Below are 25,275 nucleotides of genomic sequence, written 5' to 3' on the forward strand. Positions count from 1 at the left end.
TAGTCAACAACCCAGACTTCAGTGCTGGGGAGGGGGAGAGTGGGGGTGGGGGTGGGGAGGCAAAGTAGAATAGGAATCTGAAATAATGATAGTAATAATACTATTACTGATTATAAGAACAAAAGAAAATAGGGCAGCAGTGTTGAAGATGTAAATTGGGGAATTTCTCATGAAATTTCTCTTCCTTTTATGTTTGTAACGTTCTCTCGTGGCTCTCCCAGCACTGGTACTGGTCAGTAGGTTCTCTAGAAGTCAGGATACTATTACTCTCAGGGGTCCTGGGAGTAACTGTGTGTAGCTATTCCATTAACACTCTAGCACACAAACTCCCACTGTTGGGCTTCTCCGTAAGAATCTCTCCATAGACTCAGGTAGGTCTTTAGTATAAGAATTTACTCAAATGCTATAGCAAGAACGATAGTTATAAAGCATCTCCTCACCAGGTAGACTGCTGATGGACTGGATTCAGCAGGTTGCTTAGCCACTGGATTATTGCCAGACTAGACCAGGCAGACCTCTGCTGAGGCTGCCCTGTCCCAGATTGAGTTATTCTCAAGGCATGGTGTCTCTAAGAGATAAGTCATTCTTCTGGATTTCCTGGGATTATTCTTTGATGACCAGTTCTTAACCATCCTCATCCTCTGGCTCTTTTCATGGGAACTAATATAACACTCCTTTCATTAAGGCAATGACCATTAGCCTTGGAGTGACAGAAGCTTCTCTTTTAATTTCTTAGAGGTTTTTCACCTTCAAGCAGGACCTAGGAGAGGTCTAACCTCCTCTGTTCTACGTGCTTCCTGGTTCAAAGGTGGTTTTTCTCAGAAAGGGAGTCCATTTTTGCTTACCATAATCAGTCAAGTTACACTTCCCAGATTTCTCTTGGGTCTTACGCAGATAATTGGTTGGCAACAGAGGTTTTAAAGCTATCTGTATCCTGGGGAAAGTTCATTCTTTTGCTGACCTCATCATATGTAATTGAGATATTCAGACTTCAGACTTTTTCTAAGCTGTGGAATATTTCCTTTACATATGAAAGGGCCTTTTCTTTACATTTCCTTGTCTCTTAAAGTCTTCAACTTCTTAGAAGTCTAAACAGGGTACAACTTTATAAGAGGTTAATTGCCCAGGCCTCCACCTTTCTTGTGTTTCTGCCTATTAAGTGGTAAAATTTATACCTTTTTCTCTCTGACAAAGGTTTTTGAAATACCTTTGGGAGGGAATATCCAGCTAGGGCTTAAAATAAGCTCAATTTAAAGCTAGAAGTAAGGAAAGGAGTTGAATAAATAATAATATACATACTAGCAATTTGAAAAAGAATCTTTTTTACAAAAGTATAGAATGCCTGATACCTCTTGTAGAATGCCTAGAAAGCAGGATGGCATAATGGAAAGTATGCTAGATTTGGAGTCAGGAGCCTTCTATTTGAATCTCTATATGGCTGCTTAATATTCATATGAACTTGGACAAGTAATTTCTTGCTGGGCCTCAAGTTCCTTATTTGCACAGTAAGACTTCTGAAATAAATTACCTCTACTGTCCCTTCCAACTCTGGGTCTGTGATCCTATAAAGCTTCCTCAAGCTTCCTCTGGACTTGCTTCATTCTGGAGCAGCAGTGTTCAACTTTTTTTGGTCTCAGGACTCCTTTATACTCTTTTTTTTTTTTAAAGGCAATTGGGGTTAAATGACTTGCCCAGAGTCACACAGCTAGTGTCAAGTGTTTGGTCTGAGGCCAGATTTGAACTCAGGTCCTCCTGATTTCAGGGCCGGTGCTCCCTCCATTGCACCACCTAGCTGCCCCCCTTTACACTCTTAAAAGTTATAAAGGACCCCAAATAGCTTCTGTTTATGTGGGCTATATCTATCAATAATTATTGTATTAAAAATTAAAATGGATAAAATTTTAAAATATGTATTTATTCACTTAAAAGAAACAATAACAAGCCTATTACATGTCAACATAACACATTTTAATGAAAAATAACTGTTTCCAAAACAGTAAAGTTTAGTAAGAAGAGTGACATTGGTTTATATCTTTTTACAAATCTCTTTAATGGCTGTCTTAATAGAAGATAACTGGATTCCTGTATCTGTGCCTACATTTGTGATCTGTTGTGATATGTTGTTTTGACGGGAGTCTATGAAGAAAATCTGGCCTCACGAAGACATGTAGTTAGAAAAGGGAAGAGTATCTTAGTAGTCAAATATCCTCTGAAAGGGTCTTAGTTGGACCACACTTTGAAGACCTGCTATTCTAGAGCACACGGCTGAGCACATGGGGATCCTCAATAAATGTTGTTCAGTTGTTAAAGTTGGGTTCAACTCTTTGTGACCCCATTTGGAGTTTTCTTGGCAAAGATACTGAAGTGGTTTGCCATTTCCTTTTCTAGCTGATTTACAGATGAGGAACTGAGGCAAACAGGATTAAATGACTTGCCCAGGGTCCCACAGGTGGTAGGTGTCTGAGTCCAGATTAGAACTCAGAAAGAGGAATCTTCCTACTTCCAGGTCTGGCACTCTATCCAGTGCACCACCTAGCTGCCCCATTAAATACTGATTGATTAATTGATATAGTTGAAGTGCCTGCTCAAGCTCCCTTTGGTACCCAGTTCTAGACCTTTTAATCCCCCTTCACTTCAGAACAAGCTTCTTCTGGGCAAAAGAAAATGAAAGCTGAAGTCCTGAGAGGCCTTTTTGGCTTACTCCTATCCTAATGTCTTGGGAGGGATAACTACAGGTCTCTGACAGTTGGATTGGCATTTTCTTTCAACCACTTAAGTGAGAAATCCCATACCAAACAGACTAGTGGTTGTTTAAAAAACAAACAAAAATCATGGGTAACACTATGTTCTGTAATGTACCCAGAGGCTAAAGAGGGAGAACAGTAACAAACGAGAGTACAAGCTGTTTGTAGGGGGAGTGAGGCGAAGCAGAGTTCTCGATTTAGAGTCAGAGAACTGGCATTTAAAGCCTGGCTCTGCCATTACAGTGTCTTAGCTGTGTGACCTTAAGCAAGGTCGCTTACTTCTCTGGGATTCCATTTGTCCCTCTAAAATGAAGGAATTGATGCATATCTTTCTAAGGGTTGAATTTTTCTTGTGTTCCCTGCCTGCCTGCCTTCTCTGCCCACCCCCAAGGAGGAGTAGAAGAGAGAAAGTTGATTTTTGTTCTTTAAAATTTATATGTATCTAGTGAAGGAGTTAGATTAAATTATCTCTAAGTCCCTTTCCACCTCTCTAAGAAACCGAACTCTGAAAAACTGAAAAGCCAATAATGGTACAGAAGAACAGATATTAAAACATCTTCCTTCTCTCAGCACAGAGGCAGAACACTGACTTACTCAGACAGAACCTTGTGTGTATTGATTTTGATTAACTATTTTTCTTCTGCAGCAACGGTAGAATCTGTATATGATGCTTAGAGCACATCAGTAACACAAACAGCCCATTTTGGCTTGTGTCCTCTTCCTTAACTCTATGGAGAGTCTTTGTTGTTGTTAAGTCATGTAACTCTTCATTGATCCCATTTGGGGTTTTCTTGGCAAAAATACCATTTGCCTTCTCCAGCTCATTTTACAGATGAGGAAACTGAGGCAAACAGGTTAAATGACTTGCCCAGGGGCACACAGCTAGTAAGTGTCTGAGGCCAGATTTGAATTCAGGAAGATAAGTCTTCCTGACTCCAGGCCCAGCACTCCATCCACTGTGCCACCCAGCTGCCCCCAAAATATTAGCAAGTAGGCTCATTGTTGTTTAGTTGTGTCTGATTCTTTGTGACCCCATGTACCATATTGTCCACAGGGTTTTCTTGGTGAAGATACTGCAGTGGTTTGCCATTTCTTTCTCCAGTGGATTAAGACAAATAGAAGTTAAGTGACTTACCCAGGATCCCATAGCTAGTGTCAGAAGCTAGAATTGAATTCAGTTCTTCCTGACTCCAGGCCCAGCCCTTTCATTATCCATTGAGCCATCTAGAAAGTCTGCATTTTGCTATTTATGGGAAGTATAGTATTTCATTTGTCTACAAGGTGGTGATATATTTAAGCAACGAGCCAAGAGATCCGTCAGTTGCTCTGGCTTCTGTGTGGAATATCCTTTCCACTGCGATGCAGCTTTTTGCCTACTGACCACTAGAGGCCACTCAGTCTGCAGAACTTTAGACTGCTCCCTTTCCCAGGTTCTCTCCTGTGGCTGCCAAGTTCTCAATTTAACTTAGAGAGTAGAAATGAAATGTCACTAAAATATTAATATCTAAAATCTGTGACTTTAGCCCCTACTCCATGTATGGAATTTCCCCTCTCAGTCTCAGAATACTGCTCTTAGTCTCTGTCTCTGTCTCTGTCTCTGTCTCTGTCTCTGTCTCTCTCTCTCTCTCTTTCTCTCTCTCTCTTTCTCTCTCTCTCTCTCTGTCTCTGTCTCTCTCTCTCTCTCTGTGTCTCTCACACACACACTGCCTAGTTTTTGAAGGATAGAGTCATTCAATTTACTGTGACTATATACATTATGGGACATAAAAGAAAATTGAAAAGAAATAAAGCACATGCTGTTGTCTTGAGCATCCACCCAACCATCTCCTAAAATTCCTCCTGCACCTAGATATTATAGAAAGGTGAGGGAGGACTGTTTGTGTCTATCAAAGATACAGGTCTAGACCAAGCAAGACAGATCAAAGGAAAAGAGAGAACTGTCCTCTTCTTTTGTTTTGAAACTACCAGTTTCCAGCTACTGGTCCCCTACCTGTATGCGCTGGTCCGTGGTTGGTTTATTTTACCTGTCTCTGAACACTGATCTTTATTCCTGAATAACACACTCCCAAAACTCACTGCCATCTGCCCACATGCTTGACAATCTTATTGTTATTCCCATGCGTCTCTGTTTCCTGCATCCCAAAAATGGTGGGTAGGAAGTATCTCCAAAAAGCAAAGGAAATTGAGATCCTTGAAATCTGCAAGCCCAAGCTATACATTTTGCCATTCCTAGTATTTTGCCTTGTGAGAGCTTCTATTCCCCACAGGAGTTAAACACTATTGGAGAAACACCTGCTATACTTCGTTACAAGGAAAAAATAGGCTGCAAGTGGTGTATCTAGAAATGACTGGTATAAAAACAATAAGGATCAATAAAATTTAAGAAAAAGTAAAATAAATCTTATAATCCTATGGTTTCAACAGTGTATACAGACTTCCTCTGATGCATATCAATCAATGGAAATAGACCATTTGGAGGGCTTCTGATCTTTGCTTTAAAAAAAAGTGTTTTAAATGTTGGGGAAAATTATCAAAGTTTATTATGTTACTTAATCCTTTGACATTTAGGGACATGCAATAGCTCATGCAGTTTCTCTAAGAATGTAGCTGTGTTAGGTTCTCCAATTAGAAGATGCTGGAATCAATTAAATAAAAGCATTTATTAAGCACCTACTATGAGAGAAGATATTGTGCTGGTCCTGGGATTACAAATACAAAAGTGAAATAGACTTTGTCCTCAAGAAGCTTACATTCTTCTAAGGGGTACAACATGTTCACAAATAAATACAGGATACACACAAAACAAATACGCAAATAATGTTTTTGGCCAGGGCCAGCTCTAACAACTGGGGGAATCAGAAAAAGTCCCATTGAAGGAGATGGTGCTTGGGATGAATCCTGAAGAATCTCCTCAAGATCTAACCTTGGAGCCAGGTCATATGGAATTGTCATTTCTTCTGAGAGAAGTCCCCCATCCCTGGAACCCTCTCTGTCTCCACCACCTAACTTCCCTGGCTTCCTTCAAGTCTCAGCTAAATTCTCACCTTCTGCAAGCAGCCTTTCTCAATGCTCCTTAATCTTAGTGCCTTCCATCCGAGACTAGCCTCAGATTACCATGTACATATCTTGTTTGGGCATTATTTTTGCATGTTGTCTCCCTATTAGACTGTGAGCAACCTGAGAACACAGATTGTTTTTTGCCTTTCTTTGTATCTCCAATGCTTACTTAGTACAGTGCTGGCATGTACTGTAGGGTTTGTTTTTTTTAATACATGCTAGTTAACTGATTGACTGAGAGACAGAGACCAAGAAGGAATGGTCCAACTTGATGGCAAGCCAATCATGGCAGTATCATCTCCATTCATGGAAGGCTCCCAGCTCCTGAACTGGTGATATCACACAGAGAGCTTATCTCCTCCTCCTAGTGGATCAGAGGACACAGGAACTTGACTGAATCTTGCTGAGAAACTCCCCTTTTCCTTCTTTGTTTCTCTTCAGGAGCTTGAACGGCTCAATCAGATCCTGGAGGCTGAGAAGCAGCAGTTTGAAGAAGTGGTTCAGGAGCTGAGGACGGAGCAGGAGCAAATCAAGAGGTACTGACCGTGGTGCCCGAGGGGATGGAGGAAGAAGCTGCCTGGAGGGGAAGGGGTGAGGGACCCCCACCTAATGATCCAAAGCATTCAGGCGCTAGACGGAGCCACTAGCCTCGTTCCGTATGGCTTCATAGATAGCTAGAGTTGGAAGGTTCCTCAGCGGTCATCTAGGACGACGTCCACATCTGATAGATGGGGATTGAAGAGGGCATGTTTGAGATAGCTGAACATCTCCCATTTCTGAATTATCTGCCTAAAAAATAGGAGCAGTACATTAATTTGTAGACAGGTTCTAACTATACTGGGGCATTGCCCCAGTCTGATGATAGCCAGGGCTAAGCTGGTAAGTTCGTAGAACTCGAGGATGGAAGTGGCCTTAGAGATCTCACCTTCACCCCTCTCATGTTACAGGGGAGGAAACTAAGGTCCACAGAAGTCAAGAGGCTTTCCTAAGGTCACAGAGGTAGTGAATAGCTGATAGAAATTCAAACCCAGATCCTCTTTATTTGTTTGTTTGTTTGTTTGGTTTTTTAGGCAATTGGGGTTAAGTGACTTGCCCAGGGTCACACAGCTAGTAAGTGTCAAGTGTTTGGTCTGAGGCCAGATTTGAACTCAGGTCCTCCTGACTTCAGGTCCAGTGTTCTGTCTACTGCACCACCTAGCTGCCCCCCAGGTCCTCTTTAAAAACAATAGGCATTAATCAAACTTATTCAATAAAAAATCCATTATTTGATCCTATAGCTTAGCAGTGTTTGTAGACTTAATCTTGTATTTTTTTTTGGGTGAGGCAATCGAGGTTAAGTGACTTGCCCAGGGTCACACAGCTGGTAAGTGTCAAGTGTGTTAGACTTAATCTTACACATACAAACCACTGGGAGAGTTTCTAATTTCTGCTTTAAAAACAGTAAATGTGTTGTGTTAAAGAGTAGTATTTGTTCTACTGTATCTGCCAGTTCCTTACGTGTTTATTACTCCATTATTATTTTTAGAATCTTACTAGTTCAAATTTCCTGCATCCTTTTCAGTTTCTAAAACCATATCACATACATTTAATCATGTAACTTGGGGCATACCTACATGTTTGCTTGAAGAACCTCGAGACTGAGACTAAAAATTCAGCCTCTCTTCTCCCTATAAGAAAGAAGTTGGTGCAGTGGATAGAGCTCCTGCCTTGGAGTCAGGAGGACCTGAGTTCAAATCCGGCCTCAGACACTTGACACTTACTAGCTGTATGACTCTGGTCAAGTCACTTAACCCCAATTGCCTCACCATAAAAAAAAGAAAAGAAAGAAAAGAAAGGAGAACAGGAGATGCCTAGAGCAAGGAGATGATGTCAGAGAGAAAGAGGGAAATGCAAGGGAAGTGGAGGGGCAGGGAGGGGCTCCAGAAAGCCACCAAGGCAAGTGAAGGCAAGGGAAACAGTTACTGGCCTGGAGTTGATGTATTAAGTTTTATCACACATCCAAAGGCAAGAAGAAATTTTATTTCATGGGGGTGTATGATCATCACCTATATGCAGTGATGGCGTAATGGGTAGACCTGACTTCAAATCCCGCCTCAGGTACTTACTAGCTCTGTGGCCCTGAGGAAGTAATTTAGCTGCTGTCTGCCTCAGTTTCCTCAAATGTAAAATGGGGATCATAATAGCACCTGCCTTGAAAGGTTATTGTGAGGCTCAAATGAGATAATAACTATAAGTGCTCAGCAGAGTGGAGGCCCTTAATAAATACTTTTTCCCTCCCTCCTGCTAATAAGTATTGACAAAGAGAAATGAAAATAATTGCAGCTTCTAGATCACCATTAGCTGCTTAACATGGAGCAGTAAAAAAATTCTGTGAAGGTCTTGATAAGAGCCTCCATATTAAAAACAACATACACTGATGACTTCAATGCCAGTGTGGGAAAAGGTGAAAACAGGTAAAAACGGGTGTCCTGGAGCCAACTCCAGTCGGCTTTCAGAGCAGACGGTTAACATTTTCGGTGTGAGCATTTATACCTAGGAAATAAGCAATTGCTACAGATCAGGGCCTGATTTATTGTTTCATTGATTGCTTGGACTTAAGAAAATGTTAACAATGCAGATTAAACTTAAAAGTATGCCCTGCATACATTTTTTCTTCCTGGAGAACCTGGTTATTGAATATTTACCAGCATACCCCTGGGTAGAAATATGTGGAAAAGTACAGATCAGGAGAAATAAAAGAGAGAAGTCAAAGACTTGTAGATTATGCAGAGGCCTCATGACTCTATGTCATGAATATTTTCTTTTTAAAAAATTGATAAGGCACTAGACATGGTGAACACCAAATAACATCATGAAGAATAAAATTAATATTTTGAAGTTAGGAAAAGACTTAATATTGGCACAGTTAGAACATCATTTATCAACAGTAAGGTCAGAATTTGAAATGAACAAGAAAAAAAGATCAGTCATGAGAAAAAGATAAACCCACATAATTAATATTTATCCTTGAATCATTTAAACAAACTATTGGAAATAAAAAATGGGAAATAGATAACAGAAATTCCATCAACACCTAGGATAATAATTTCACTCATTAATTAAACAAATGTAAATTACTTCTTACAACAGGGAGACCCAGAGAGTTCGGAAAGTACCTTAGTTAGTAAACATCTGATCGCTTGTTGGAGGCACAGATGGCTGCCAAAGACAATACGGGCTTAGAATTTTAACTCATGAGCAGCTAGGTGATGCAGTGGATAAGAACACCAGCCCTGGAGTCAAGAGGCCTTGAGACACTTACCAACTGTGTGACCCTGGGCAAGTCATTTAACTCCATTGCCTAGAAAAAAGAAAAAAAAAGAAGAATATTAACTCTAAAATCTAAGAGCAGCTAGGTGGTGCAGTGGATTGAATGCCAGGCCTGGAGTCAGGAAGACTCAACCTCATGAGTTCAAATCTGGCCTCAGACATTTACTAGCTGTGTGACCCTGGAAAAGCCACTTAACCTGTTTGCCTCAGTGTCCCTAGGAATTGAGGTATGGGGTGAAGTTTGTGCTTTGTTCTTGCTATGTTGAGGCTGGAGCTGATGGCAGTAGAGAAAATTTACTCTCAACACTAAGGGAACCCTAGAACCCTGAGGGGTCAGTATATCTGCCTAAATCTGGGAGAGTGAGCCAGAGCACACTTGGTAAATGTGGCACCTCATCCGGGATTAAATTGAGTCATTCACTTCTGAGGAACCCCTAAAGAGATTCTCCAACCTGGGCTTTCATGTTTTGGATATCTTAGTTTACAAAATCCTAGGGAGATTGTCAATTTAAAAAAAAAAGGCTATAGTTAGTTTTTCTGGTATGTGTTCCCCTACAAGTCAGCCCCATTTGAGATGATTTTACAAAATTTTTCATGTGTTTATTTGTTCAATAATTAAGTATTGCTACTCTACTATGTTACTGAAACCGCATTGATATTGGGTCTAATATGATGAGTATGCAGTTCAAATCATTAAAATGCTGGTGCTTACCCACATGCTTATATTTTCTTGTTCAATTTAAACACACCTAGAATGCATATTTTGGGGGCAGCTAGGTGGTGCAGTGGATAGAGTGCTGGGCCTGGAGCCAGGAAGACCTAAGTTCAAATTCAGCCTCAGACACTTACTAGCTATGCGACCCTGGGCAAGTCAGTTAACCCTATTTGCCTCAGTTTCCTTATCTGTAAAATGAGCAGGAAAAGAAAATGGCAAACCATTCCAGTATCTCTGCCAAGAAAACCTTGAAAAGGGGTCATGAAGAGTCAGACATAACTAAAACCAACTGAACAACAACAGAATACTTATTGTGAGAACTGTCCAGCAAGTCCGGAGGATAAGGTTTGCTTGTGTGCCTAGAAACCCCAGTAATCAATTCTTAGTGTTTAGTTCCTTTTCTCTGAAGTTGAACCCATCTTTGGGCTTGCTTGACCTTGTTTTGATATTTTCTCTAACTCACCCTGTATGTCCTGCTATTGGGTGAATTTGGAATTCCAGGAGGAATACCATTGCAGAGGAAGGGATGATTTATTGGGGGGGAATTTCAGATGATCTTTGTAATAAGGACCTATATAAAATGTGTGGACCTCTAAGGGGATTGAGTATTGGTGTGCCCTGGGTGGAAAGGAACACTTAAAAAATGACCCCCCTCCCTTTATATAAAAAAGCAACCAGAAACATCAATAACTGCCTATGTGTGTATATATACCTACTCTCCATCATCTATACAAAACAGAGAGCATTGATAGAGAACAAGAAGGCTTTCCCAAGCAATATTATTAAACAATAGACCACAGTTTTCTCACCTCACAACTCACTAAAAGATGTAGAAAATACAAGATCCTATTATGTTAATTGTTTATCAGTTTGGAAGAAATGTTAGACTCAGTAGAATAAAATACTGCCTTACAGACTCATACAATAAGGTATCTCTCATCCATATATCAGGATCATTTAGGATTTCTTGGAAGCTGTAACAGCAGAAGGAATTCTGTTCAATGACCCTTGGATAATAAATGTCAGATGAGGCATAAAACACGGAGATGTATGCCTGCCAAAGGTATTGCCGCTGTGATGGAGGAGACTCAGTGCTGAATTCAGGTTGAAGAAGAATCCTCCAGATCTTCCTTTTTATAGAGGGCATCATGTTGACTGTGGCAAGTCCTAAAGAATTGCAGAGCTTCTTGGAAAAGATATGTAATCTCTCAAAAGATTTTGGCTTATTCATCTACAAAGACCAAATGGGTGAAGAATGTCTATTTCAACTTGAAAATGAATGGACACCCAATACAGCTTGTCCAACAAGATACATAGATATAGATAGATAGATAGATAGACAGATAGATAGATAGATAGATAGATCGATCAGTAGATTTGGGACAGATTGACATGAGCTGGATCCAGAATTGGAAAGGAGTAGGGGGGTTGGATAGATTCTTTCAGGAAATTTAAAAGGTAGGGGGTATTTTTACTGACTCCAAACTTCCCAGGTAGGTAGCCCAATCAGGAAGACTCATCTTCATGAGCTTGAATCCAGCCTCAGACACTTAACTAGCTGTGTGAACCTAGGCAAGTCACTTAACCCTATTTGCCTCAGTTTCCTCTTCTGTAAAACAAGCTGGAGAAGGGAATGGCAAACTACTCCATTATCTTTGCCAAGAAAACTCCTAGTGGGGTCACAGAGTTGGACGTGACTGAAACTACTCGGCAACAATTTCCCATAACAGTGATGTGCCATCTTTTCAATACAAACATTTTACCAATATTACTGGATGGCAGAGAGATGTGGAATAGCACTGCCTATAAAGAATTAAAGATGAGGGGCAGTGAGGTGGCACAAGGGATAGAGCATTGGCCTGAAGTCAGGAGGACCTGAGTTCAAACGCGGCCTCAGACCAAACACTTGACACTTACTAGCTCTGTGACCCTGGGCAAGTCACTTAACCCCAATTGCCGAAGGGGGGGGGAGAATTAAAGATGAATATTACATAGAGGCCAATGGAAAGACATGCAGTGGTTGTGGGCAAGATGCAACATGTAATGAATGAAGAGAACAAAACTAAGTAAAAGATGTCATCAAGCAACTATGTAACAGAAATGAACGATCATCTGGTCACTTGGAGAAAACAAGGAGTGACAGATGTATGGTCGGAGTGCTCCACTTGTATCCTTTGGATTTCAGGAGAAGGTACTTCCAACATGGTGGGCTGATCCCCAGAGGCCAGCTTTGGAAGGATATGGATGAGAGTTGTGCAGGATAGACAGATATGGAAAGGTTGCCATCCGCATCTTCAGGGGAATTCCCAAATTGATAAGATCATATTATTGTGATCAGTGCATTGAATATTGAGTATTGTGAACTTGACAGTTATCAATAAGTACAAATATTTCAATATAAAAAAGAAACAATTGCACTTTTTAAAAACTGTGAACTTCTGTTAGATATAGTGTGTTTTTTCTTTTTTTTCTTTAGTGAGGCAATTGGGGTTAAGTGACTTACCCAAGGTCACACAGCTAGTACATGTCAAGTGGTCCGAGGGCAGATTTGAACTCAGGTCCTCCTGACTTCAGGACCGGTGCTCTATCCACTGCGCCACCTAGCTGCCCCTAGATATAATGTGTTTTTTAAACATATTAAATTTAACAAGGTAGTTTTGTCAAAATCTACCACCTTGATCTCATAAACCCTTAAGTAGATGCTGAACAGATATTTGTTATATTGAATCATTGAAAGCATAGGGTGTGGACACAGAAAATCTAGAATATCAGCTGGTCACTGATTTGCCACATTTGAGAACTGTATGGGAACAAGCTGGGTATTTGTAGATAAACCTACACTGGAGGGGTCTCTGAAGCCCCAGATCATGTATAAAGTCTCTCAGGATGCTACAGAATGGGTTCTGTGAGTTGTATAACTAATACCACGGTATTGGGTACTCCACGAAGAAGAAGTTAAGACACATGCTATCTGCCCTCAAGTGACTTACATTTGGGTTGGCAGGTATTTTAAGTTTTTGTTTTTCTTTTGAAATCCTGGTGGCTGGAGGGTACTGGTATCAAGCTCTCTGTCTCATTAGGGAGCTGGAGCTGACAGCAAGATGCCTCAGCGGGGTGGAGCAAGAGAAGAAAGAGCTGAGAAACCTCACTGAATCCTTACAGCAGACATTGGAAGTAAGTAGGGAGCTGGTTGGCTAGGAAGGGCAGGTGTTGCTATTATTTTTCAGTTGTGTGTCCTGGAAACTGAGACTTGGACGTTTAAAAGGGGAGGGGGACTGGGAGAAGAAAAGGCCTTTGTTCTGAGAGATCTTCTTGAACATTTGCCTGAAGGAACCCTCCTCAGCCAACAGGGCCCAAAACATTGGCTTACTCTACTTCCTAGAACCCACAGAGCTATTCATTTATTATTACAAATTCTGAGTTTGTAGAAATAGGCAATGGCCTTGGTTATAATATTGTCTAATAGAAATCCAAAAACCCAGTAGACTCAATGGGTATAAAAGTGACAAAAGTAGCCATTCTGCTGGCCACTTTTCTCCTAAAGCATGTTCCCTCAAAGTAATTCTTGCATCAAGGGAAGTTAAGAGGTAACTCCACCACCAGTCTTCTTACTGGATTGCAAAGCAGAGAAGGGAGGTTCTTGCTGTTCTTTGCATAAGACACTTCACGTCCAAACTCCTGGCATTTTTGCTGGCTGTCACTCACACATGGATGACCTCCCCTCCTCATCTCTACCTCCTGGCTTCCTTGGCTTCCTTCAAGTCCTAGCTAAAATCCCACCCTCTTATGGAAGCCTTTCTTGATCCCACTTAATTCTAGCACCTAGCCACTGTTGATTATTTCTAATTTATCATGTATATGTCTTGTTTGTATCTAGTTATTCACATGTCGTCTCCCCCATTAGATTGTGAGCTTTTCAAAAGTTGGGGCTGTCTTTTACCTTTCTTTACCCCACAACCTAACACAGTGCTTATCACATGATGGTGCTTAATGAATTCACTGACTAAATATTGACACTAAAACTGATACTAAAATTCACTGCCATTTCACCTCCACATGCCATTATGGTCACTGCTTGGGACCACTCAACTGAGAATTGCCACTTGGCTATTTGATGTGCTGAACCTCCTAAAATCTGGTGTAAGGGCTGGGATTAAGGAGGATATTTTCATCCAGAAAACTGTGTGGAACAATATGCTAAATTCACAGAAGAAAGGGGAAAAAAGTAATCTATCCTTATTCCCTGAACTGATTCTTGATGGAGACAGTGGAAAGAGTGATTAATCTGAGTCATAGATTCAAATCCCAACTCTTACATACTTCCTGTGTGACTTTAGGCAAGTCATTTAATTTCTCTCATCTGTAAAAACAAGAGGGTTAGATTAGATGACTTCTCAAGTCCTTTGCAGCTCCAAATTTGTGATCCTGTGATGCTATAAGTCATTAGACTTTGGATAGCCATGGAAAGAGGGATTTGGGATGAAATAGCTTCTTCTGTGGGAAAAAAAAAAGAAGAGACTTCGAATGAAATTCAGAAAGGGATGAGAAAGGAGCACAATACTCTCTGGAGACAGAAGTAATAATAATAATAATTGGTGGTATTTATATCATACTTGAAGGTTTGAAAAGATCTTTTTTAATTATTATTTTTAACATGTGTTTTTAAAACTTTGGGTTACAGATTTTCTGAAAAGTTCTTTATAAATGTTATCTCATTTTATCCTCACAACAGCTCTGGGAGGTAGGTCCTATTATTACCATCATTTTACAGATAAGGAACCTGAGGCAGAAAAAGATTAAATGACTTGCGTGACTGAATCTGAACTCAGGTCTTCTTGACTCCATTATCACTATACCACCTGGCTGCCTAAGGGAGGTGTCTCATTTATGCTCTTTCCCCTCCATCTCCATCCTAGGAACTCTCCATAGAGAAGAAAAGAACCTTGGAGATGCTGCAGGAGAATGAGAACCAGGCGCAGACTCAGGCCAGTCAGAACCAGCAGCCCCACCCCAGTGGGGGTCTCCATTGCAACCTGCGGCAGATTGAGGAAAAGATGCAACAGCTTCTGGAGGAGAAACTCCTTGCAGAGAAGAGGTGAAAGAATACAAGATTGGTAGGAGGATCTGGGAATTGGAGCTTCATCTGGGAACTAGGACACTTGAGTTATACTACTAAGTAGATGAGTAAAATTTCCTTACTCTCTGAATCAGTTTCCCTGTGAGCCAAATGAAGATGAGAACAGTCCTCACTGGTTGATAGTTAATGTGGGATAGAAGGTTGTGGTGCTAAAGTAATCTATGGGTCATAGAGCTGCTCCAGGCAGGAGTACGAAGGGCTGGGAGAATTCCCTGACACCTCCTCCTCTCCTCCCTCCCCCCAGATACACTCATACCCTTCCAGGGCTATGCTCTGACTGGGTCATTTCCTGAAGTACCCTCCCTAACTCCCTTACTGGAGGACTGAACTGGGTGAGTAGAGATGGTCATAAGCCTCTCGTCCTTGAGACAGGATGAAGGAAAATGAAGAAAGATCGCGGGCACTGGAGGAGGAACGGGAGTTCTATTCCAGCCAGTCACAGGCCCTGCAGAACTCTCTGCAGGAGCTGACAGAGGAGAAGCAGCAGACCGAGAGGGACCTCAAGGTGCTAATCCTTGGCCACAGTTGCCCTTTTTTACCCAAATTATCTTTGGGATATAAGTGTGTACTTTCCCTCACATCCCTTTTTCTCCATGTGGGTTTCTCCATTTCAGCCCAATCCAACCCCCCCAAAAAATGTGTTATATACTATATATAAGGTACTGGGGATACAAAGATGAAATGTAAAACTCTTGCCCTCAGGGAGCTTACATTCTATGAGGACAGGGGACAATGTAAAAAAATAAGTACAGACCTAATCATTAGAGGATGGAGAGAACACCAATAACTAGGGGAAATCAGGAAAGACTTCCCGTTGGAGGTGGCATCTGAATCTAAGCTTTGGAGGAAGCTAAGACTTCTAAAAGGGAGAGCTGACAAGGGAGTTCATTCTAAGACATGGAGCGCAGCCTGTGCAAAAGGATGGTGGTGGGAGATGGGATGAGAAGTCTAAGGAATAAAAAGTGGGCCGATTTGGCTGGGGCATAAAGTCTGACAAGGAATAATATGAAATAAACCTAGAAAGGCATGCTGGAGCCGGACTGTGAAGTTCTTTAAATGCCAAACGGAGGAATTTGTATTTCATCCTAGAGGCAGCAGAGAGCGGCTAGACGTTCTTAAGCAGAAACACGACAGGGTCTAACCTGCATTTGTATTGGCCCCCATTCTAGGAGGGTGACAGAAAATGTCCTCCCTCCTCCTAACTACAGTTATTAGATGTGTCCACCATCCCTTTGGTAGCTGCAAGCAGTGTAGGGAGCAGGTTTCATCTCCACTAGCAAATTCAGTGAGCATCCTGCCTTAATCAGTTAGCAAATATTTCATGAGTACCAGAGAGAAAGAGAGAGAGAGTAACTCTCCAGAAGGTTAAAGTCTAGTAGGGGAGATGAGATCATTTCTAGCAAGGGAGATCAGGGAATGCTTCATGGAGGAGGTGGGATGTGCTTCCTCAATTTGTTTCTCTCCTATGTCCCACATCTCACATGTCAGGCTGAGATCAAGGTCCGAATGGACCTTGAGAAGAGGCTTCGGGAGGCAGAAGGAGCCCTTCGGAGTCTGGAACAAGGGCTCAACTCGAAGGTTCGAAACAAAGAGAAAGAAGAGAAGATGAGGGCTGATGTCAGCCATCTGAAAAGTAGGTCTCCTTTCCTTCTACTTTGAGGCTAACCCAGATCCCAAACATTACACCTGACCAGAACAAACACCAGGTGGTTCCTCTTAGAACCTGGTAGGGTAGTGGAAAAAGCACTGACTGGCCAAGTCAAGGTGCACCAGGTTTCAAATTCCACCTCTGAAGAGCTGCTGCCTGATAACTTCTCTGAACCTCAGTTCCCTTATTCATAAAATGAGGATAATACCTTGTGAGGATCAAATGAGATAATTTATGTGAAGTGCTTTGGAACCTTAAGTTCTTGTATTAATAAATGTTGGCTCTTCTCTCCCTCTCTTTCCTTTTCTCCTCTTCTGCCTCTCCTCTCCTCCTCCTCCTCCTCTAACTCTCCTCCCCTTCTTCTCCTCTTCCCCATCTTTTGCCTCTCATCCCACTCCTCCACCTCCTCTCCCTCTTTTGCTCCCTCCCCTTTTCCCTCCTTCCCTTTCTGCCATGTCCCGATCAGAGATTTGCCCTTTGGGCGAGTTTTATCCTTTCTTCCTCCTTCTGATAAGGTAGAGGGTAGGATGTAACCATATTTCCCCGTCCAAAGCACTCAGGGCCATTATCTGTATCAGGGCTTCTTAAACTTTTTCCACTCATGACCCCTTTGGGGCAGTTTGTTGGCATTGCACGCTTTGTGTTCAGAATCAAGGCTGTATCACTATGGGATGCAACACCAGCAAGCCCAGGCAGAAGCACCTCAGATTCATTATGCGTTTGATTTTTAATTAATTTTTGGTCGTTGCACATTCAGAAAGCTTTTACTGTTGCCAAATTTTTGCAACCCACAGTTTAAGAAGGGTTGAAATCTATATCACCAGCCATTGACTCCCCTAGTTCTCTGTATTATAAGGTTTTTGTTTTTATTTAGGGGGAATTTTTTTTGGGGGGTGGGGAAGAGTGGAAGCCCTAATCTGACCTGGAATTCTTTGGGAGGCTCAGGGTACTGGGATGTCTCATCAATTTCTGCCATGGCCCTTTCCCCACAGGGTTTTTTGAGGAGTGTATAAGGAATGCTGAGTTGGAAGCCAAGATGCCCGTTATCATGAAGAACTCAGTGTATATTCACAAGGCTGCTACCCGTCGCATCAAAAGCTGTCGTTTCCATCGAAGGAGATCTAGCACATCCTGGAATGACAGTAAGTGCCTTCTAAATTACCCTGTGGGGTTTGGGCTGGGGTGGGGGTGGGAGAAGAGAGAAGGTTCAATCACATTTTGGCCTTCAGTGATACAGTATGGGGAAAGACCTTGCCTTCTCATTCCAACCCACCCCTAGCGTCTTTGTCACCTTGGCATCCCTCTCATAGGGCTTCCTTCCCTCAACCCCCTAACATTTGGAGGGTTGCTCTGTCTCCCAGAGCACCTACCCTCCCTGTCTCCCCTCCCCCACACACACTGTTTTTGTCCCAGACAAAAGGATTCCTAGAAGAGTGCTGTTTCAGACTTAGAAGTCAGAGGTGGTGTTTAATGTGTTGACTTGAAATGAGCTCTTCAATGCAGATGCAATTACAATACTGGCATAATTATCTTAAATTGAAAGAAGCAAGGATAGGAATAGTGAGCAGAGCCAATAAGAGAAGAGTTTATTGATAAGACGGGGGATGGGTGGGTCTTGCTATCTTTTCAGTGAAACCTTCCCAGTCTTTCATGACATCCCAGTTGGAGGCCAACAGCATCGAGGAGCTCAAGGAGGTGGCCAAGAGGCTGAGTCGAGACCAGCGTTTCCGAGAGTCCATTTACCACATTATGCTGTCACAGCCTGGGCCCAACCCTGCCCTTCCCCGGGGTGGGAAGTGATCTTCTGTCTTCCTTCCTGGCATCCCATCCCGGCTATTGCCACCTCCCACCCCAGGAGTGGGAGTAAGGGCAGGAAGGTCAGCCTCCTTGCTCTTTCTCCACTTTGTTCAGGAGCACCTCTCTCTCCTTGTGGGGAAATCACTGCATTAGTAATGCCACTCTTCCCCACAAAGAACAATGGTATATATGTGTGTCATTCCCCAAATCTTTCCTACCCCCAGGTCAGTTTTTCTGATCTTGGATTAATTGGTCTGATCTCTGCCCCCTCCCTATGTACTAACTCTTTCCCTAAGGCCACCAATCTACATGTTACTTGGTAGGTAGCCTTGGTAAGGATGGTTGGCTTGAGACACACACACACACACACACACACACACACACACACACACACACACCCCTGTATGTATGTATGTATTTGTCTTTATACCCTTTTCCTCCATCTGCTGACTCCAAGTGAAGGAGTTATACCATTACCAGCTGCCTACCTAGCTGCTATCCTCAGTGAATTCCCTTGGTGCCTCCATGATGCACAGATATATTCAATCAGGCATGCAGGAGTTTGCTATCAATATATTTTCTCTGTACTGTACATATGCCCCATCCTTTCTCCTCTTTCCTCTTCCTCTCTTTTCCTCTGTCAGCCTCCTTCTTGTCATGCTTTCCTATTCGTCCCATGTCCATATTTTACTTCTGTCCTTGGCTCTCTCCCTTGTCTCTAACTCGGTGAGGGCTTCCCTGCCACTTTTAATGCTTCCTGGTGCTAGATGTCCCCCACCCTAGCCAAGGGCTGACTCTCCTGTAGCCCTTGATCTCTTACTCTAAGCCACAAATGCCAAATAGGGGCCTCTGAGGATCTCAGCTCATTACCATGTCCTCGGGCATAGAATCATCTCTCACCAAATGCTCAAGGACTAGGTAGTTGGTCCTCCATGGTGGTCCCTGGGTTACTTGACTCACCAGCTGAGCCCAGCAAAATACTTCCTAGACCACTGCTCTCCAGAGTTGTCTGAGATCCACAGAAGGATGATGTGGCTGGGGGAGCCAGTGCAAAGTAGCAAAGTTCTTGCTGGATATGGAAACAGAAAAGAAGGGATCCATAAAAGGGGCCATTACAAGAGGAGGTTAGGTCCAGGAGGTAGGAAGAGGTGACTTCTGCATTATAAATCCCTTTCATTGCCTCTGAGTAAAATAATGAGAAAGGTGAAATGTCAAGGCTGGTCTGAAGAAACTCCTTGGGGGCCACAGATTCTGTTGGATCAAATGTTTAAGCTGCCAGGTCCATGTGTGATCACAAGGACTTCTTTCTCCATCGGCTTATGCCTTTTTTACTGATAGGGTCATAAATGTAAAGTTGGAACTGACCTCACAGGGCATCTAATCTAACTGAGGACCAGGGAGTTTAAGTCATTTGTCCAAGGTGTCAGAGGTGAGATTTGAACCTAAGTCTTCAGACTCTAGAGCCAAAGGTCTTTTCCATTGTGCTACAGTGTAACCCAAACCATAGAGACATTTTTTTCTTTTAGATTCTGGCTCAGAAAGACTGGTTCCATAAAAATGACTCTATCAGTCCTTGAATATAGTGAGACAATGCCAGTGACAAGGGTTCTTTGCCAGAATGTGTCATTTGTTGTCCAAAAGTCTAAAATCTGTTGGTACAGTTTCCATGGCATGATACTACCTACCCAGAAGCAGTTTCTGCATTAAACAAAGTATTTAGGTTCATTTCTCCCATCTTAGGATGGAAAAGTCTGTCCTGCTCCTTCTTTTCCAAACCACTTGCCATTATCTGTCTGCAGTCCCTGTGCTTGTCCCCTAAATAAGGTGTGACCCAAGTAATCAGGAAGAGAATCTCTGGTATTGAAGGTACAGAATCTCTGGTACTGAAAATACAGAGTGAAGAGTTAGTATTTATGATGAGCTGAAAGCTAAGGAGTCAGACCTTGGTACTATAATGACCAAAACAGAAAATGGAGATCTATTTCCTTATTCTCCAAAGCTTCAGAGTCTTCTTCCATCAGAAAACCAGCTTTCTAGTCACATGCCCATGTCCACCACTGGTCCAGATAAAGCCCAGGGCATCTGGCTTCTCTTCTCTGTGTGGTTTTAATTAGTTAGGTTAACTCAAACAGTTGTCTCTCTGTGATGGGGACCTAGCCAGCCTCTTCAAATACCTGGTAAAGGTTGGCTCAGAAATAAACTAAAAAAAGAGTATTGGAAAGAATCTATATGTAAGATACAAACCTGAAATTGTCACATCTCCTATGCAGGGTTAGTGGGTTTTGAAAAGGGTGGTGGCAAGTACATTTTTTTTAAATAAAGAGAAAGGGGTTTAAAATTTTGAAAAAGCTAAATGAATGAACACTTTGCTCTTGGGAAAATGCTTTTTGGAAATTTCCATAAGAATTTGTTTTCTGGGTAAGAAAGCAATAAGGGCATAAAAGGAAATGGGAAAATTTTTCTGTGCTCCGGAACCAAACTTATTACTTATTTTTCTATCCTATTTTCTCTATGTGCAGTGCGTACTTTTCCATTGTCCAAGCCAGACAGGAATGTCTTCTATTCAGTCAATCAACTTACAACTATTTATGGAAACGGGAAAAAAAATCAACCTGTCTGAAAAAAATGTATCTAGTTAGAACATTCTGAACTGGTTTTTAACTTTTAAAAACAAAAATATTTCTTGGCCAAAAATGCAGTACTAAAAAGTGGTCAAGTGATTGCTGGAAGAATGCTGCTCCCTGCAGGTTACATGCAAATTTGGCCCTCCCAAGTAGCTCCTAAAAGTCCATGTGTATATTTTATGGCACAGTGCTGGGCTAGCCCCTTAGCACTTTCTCTTTTTCAGACTCTGTCTTATATAATCCTCCCCACTATGGCACAATCTACTAGCTTCATTATCTGTGCTCAGTCCCTGAGGTCCTAAATGTCCCTGTGCAAGAAGGGTGCTCAGCAGGGCTCTTTCCCAATGAGAAAGAGTGCCAGAGGGAAAGGGTTGACCTGTCAGCATGCTATCTGAGCACTGCTGGTCTCCACCTGGCCTAAAGAGATATTCAATATAGAAAGCACAGAGTACCCAGATTTGAGATCTTTCCATCCCCAGTGAGGGAGGGACTGTTGTCCTCTTTGTTCTTTTAGTATCTGGCTCTAGCCCAGAATGGTTCAGACTTTGCAGAGGTATGCTTTTTGAGCCATTGAGAATTAAACTCCCTATTTTAAGCTGTTCTGCTAAGTCAGTGGCATTTATTAAAACACCTACTGTGTGATAGGCACGGTGCTACATACTTGGGGATACAAAGAAAAGCAAAAGACAGACCCTGCTCCCAAGGAGCAAACAGTCTAACAGGGGAGACAATACACAAACAATTCTACAAATAAGATGTAGACAGGGTAAATTGACAGTGGAAAATGTCAGAAGTTGAATTCTCTTCCCATTTCTACCAGGGGTGTGTAATGTTTGCCTCTGATTTGTATCACCCTGGACATGGGAAAATGGTCACTGGTACTTGCCTCCTTCTCTTTCCCCACCTGAATGGAGTAATGGAAACTGTAATGCATAGGGAACCCTTAAGAAAGATGGCATATAGGGGCAGCTAGGTGGTGCGGTGGATAGAGCACTGGCCTTGGAGTCAGGAGGACCTGAGTCCAATGCGGCCTCAGACATGTAACACTCACTAGCTGTGTGACTCTGGGCAAGTCACTTCACCCCAATTGCCTCACACACACACACACAAAAAGATGGCATATATTCACAAAGTGACATTAGCATGTTCTCAAGCTGCTCTTATAAGGGAATTGTAATGAGTTTTTCTGCTGCCAGAAGGCAGAGTTCTCTCAGCTCTAGTGGTCTGAGTGACCTCTCTGGATCTGTTTCATCTGTCAAATGAGGAGGCTGGGCTAGATAATCTCTAAGGTACTTTCCTGCTCTAAGTCTGTACACCTATGGCATCTAAAGGGGAAGAGAAAGAGCAAAGTAAACGTGATTGTGGATGCGCCTTCTCCAATGGAGATTCACTCGTTTCATTTTCCAGAGCATCACTAACTGAATGAAGACCTCTCTAGATCTGTGAACTAACAAGAGATTCAGCTATTATCTCTGCTTTACTTTGCTTGGCCACTGGAGAGCAGCACAGTTTGGAGAAAGGCTTAATCTAGCTAAACAGAGAGACACAAATCGCTAGGATTAAATGGCTGCATTTCCAGGTCTGGGTAGAGGCTAACTGCAGCCCCCTTTCCACTCCCCCTCCCATTTCCCAGTGGAATTCTATCATCTTCCAGGGAACTACCTAAATGGGGAAATTCCTTTTCATTCAGTATTTTAAATGGATTGGGGGGCTAGGGAAGCAGTGCTATCCAAACTTTTCCAAGTACCATTCTGTCCTGGCATCACTGATCCTCTTCATATACCCTCTTCCTCCTCTCTTCCCTAGACCTGGGCTCCCATATTCAGTTACCAAAATCAGAACTTTAAAATAAAAAAAGCCATAGTGAGCATATTAGTAGGAGGTAATCAGTTATCTGTGATCAGTATGATCAAATGCTGGTTGCTTGGCTATGCTACTCCCACACAATTCTGCCAGCTCTGTTGATTCCGAATCTAACTTCAGTTCCCATTCTTCCATTCTGTTGGTGTAAAGGTATCAGGGTATAGCTCAGGAAGCCCCTTCCTTCCCCATGCACCCCTTATTCACCCTTGCCAAAACCCAGGAAAGCTGGTTAGGGGCCAAATAAATGAATGCCATCATAGAGCTCTGTATGGAAAACTTGGCATTTAATAAATATTTATTATTTTACATTTTGTTCTGTGGTTTAACTCTGGATACGGTAGCACTTTCTAATGCTATCTAATGGTTAGCCAAGAGAGGTTTGGGCAGTCCAAGGCATCATGGGATGTCAAGCAGTTCTTTCCAGCCACCTCCTCAAAGCAGCTGAAGCTGCTTGATAATCTCTTTGCATAAAGCCCAGCATCAGTGAGCAGGTGCATACATCAAAGCCCAGCCTGTCTCTTCTAAGCTCACAGGGAGAAGCATGTGGGGGCCCACTGCACATGTGTCTCAGGCTTATTGTCATGCCTCTCAGCTCTGTCTCTGTCTTCCCAGGAGGATCTAGTGCTTGCCTCCCTTTCAAAGCCCCAAGCTGCCTCTGACATCCTGACAATAAAAAAAAAAATGTGCTAAATAGTAGGTTCTCTAAGCCTCGAAATCAAGCCCAGAGGTCTGCTTCCATCGTGTAAGCCTAAATTTGACTAACTTCATTGTTATTTGTCTTTCATTTCCAAAGAGGGCCAGTGACTTCACGGCTGATGTCTTGACTTTCCAGTGAATTGGATTTAAGCTGCAGAGTTGCACAAAGTCAACAGTCTTACTCTCTCTTCCCGAGTCATCAAAGTCCAGTGGCAAGACAAAAGTCAAGATAAGGGGCAGCTAGGTGGTGCAGTCTTCCAGTCTTAGAGTCAGGAGGACCTGAGTTCAAATCCAAACTTACTAGCTGTGTGACCCTGGGCAAGTCACTTAACCCCATTGCCTGGCCAGAAAAAAAAAAGTCAAGATGACTTGTGATACCCAGGATGCAATGGGTGACTTTGGTGTCTTCTATGTCTGACCAAACTCTCAGTGCTCTACAGCACCTGCTTCAGCCACCCTCATGGCCGGTGGAACAAATTGCTCTCATCTGCCCATTCTACCAGGGAAAGCATTCACATGCTTGGTGTAAACATTCCCCAAACTCACCGATGGTTTAAGGCCTATTGGTTACCTTTAACCAGGTTTATCCCATCTGCTGAAACAGTTTTACAGGGATGTGGCCACTGTGCACCCTACAGCCTCTTGGAGCCACAGGTGAGAGTTGGGTGATAGGTGGATACCAAAGGTGGATGAGCAGACCTGAGCAGGGGCCAGCAGGCCCTCCCATCAGAGGCACTAGTCCTCCTTGAACACCTTACAGACAAGAGAGGTCACTGGGTGTCACTGGTTCATAAATGTTTCAGTGCCAACAAAGCAGAGAGCATCTTATCCCTAAAACAGCCTATTAGCCTTTTTTATTCAGTTATTCAAGAATCACCAAGTGTCTATGATGTGCTAGGCACTGAGATGCATGCCCGCAAGAAGCTTACTCCTGGGGGTGGGGACAGGGAAAGGGAGGGTGGAACATACACCAATCAAAACAAAATCTATATAAAGTAATTGGGGAGAAATCTAGGAAAGGGCACAAGCAGTGGGGGTGGGGAATGGGTGGGAAGAGGCAAGGATCTGTTCTTCAGCCCTGAGAGAATCAAGACCGCTAAGAGGCCTGTATAGAGACGAGAGACGGAATATGGTATGCTGAGGATGATTATAAGATCACAAGATCTCAGATTTAGAACTAGAAGGGACTTTGTTGTTCAGTTGCGTCCGACTTTTTGTGATCTCATTTGGGGTTTTCTTGGCAAAGGTTCTAGAGTGGTTTGCCATTTCCTTCTCCAGCTCATTTTACAGATGAGGAAACTGAGGCAAACAGAGTTAAGTTGTTGAGGCTTAGGGGTGCTGGAACTCTGAAATAGTGATTCAGGTCTTGCCTCGAAAGAATTTGACCCAAGCCTTCTTTTAGCCAAGGACAATGTTTATTAAAACACGGATAGAAGTGGGAAAGATCTTAAGGAATCTCAGCATTGGTCAGACTCTGAAGGAATCTGAGCAATTTAACGGGGGGGTGGGGGGTGGGGGAGAGGGTTGCAAGATAGACCTTATGTACAGAAAGACTATGGGAAGGATCTAGCAGTGGCCAGTAGGCTGGGGTGACTGGGAGGTAATAGAGAAGGACCGGTGAACTCCAGGGACTTGGACCAGATGGCCAAGGAAGAATGGAGTCTAGATAGAATCAAGGGTGGGAA

General features: G+C 42.6%; 1 protein-coding gene across 2 annotated transcripts in view; it reads left to right on the top strand.

Annotated features, from left to right (window-relative positions):
• Window positions 1–23,200, top strand: part of PLEKHD1 (pleckstrin homology and coiled-coil domain containing D1) — a 41,744-nt gene extending 18,544 nt beyond the window's left edge. For both annotated transcript variants that reach the window (XM_021004781.2, XM_078151558.1), the window contains 7 exons: window positions 6,243–6,337; window positions 12,906–12,999; window positions 14,742–14,920; window positions 15,335–15,467; window positions 16,451–16,595; window positions 17,603–17,752; window positions 18,241–23,200. In XM_021004781.2, the coding sequence (XP_020860440.1) occupies window positions 6,243–6,337; window positions 12,906–12,999; window positions 14,742–14,920; window positions 15,335–15,467; window positions 16,451–16,595; window positions 17,603–17,752; window positions 18,241–18,410 (966 nt within the window). In that variant the 3' untranslated portion in view covers window positions 18,411–23,200. The remainder of the gene's footprint in view (window positions 1–6,242; window positions 6,338–12,905; window positions 13,000–14,741; window positions 14,921–15,334; window positions 15,468–16,450; window positions 16,596–17,602; window positions 17,753–18,240) is intronic.
• Window positions 23,201–25,275: the final 2,075 nt, after the last annotated feature.

Source organism: Phascolarctos cinereus, unplaced genomic scaffold, assembly GCF_003287225.1.
Source record: "Phascolarctos cinereus isolate Bilbo 61053 unplaced genomic scaffold, phaCin_HiC Scaffold_3;HRSCAF=262, whole genome shotgun sequence".
NCBI lineage: Eukaryota > Metazoa > Chordata > Mammalia > Diprotodontia > Phascolarctidae > Phascolarctos > Phascolarctos cinereus.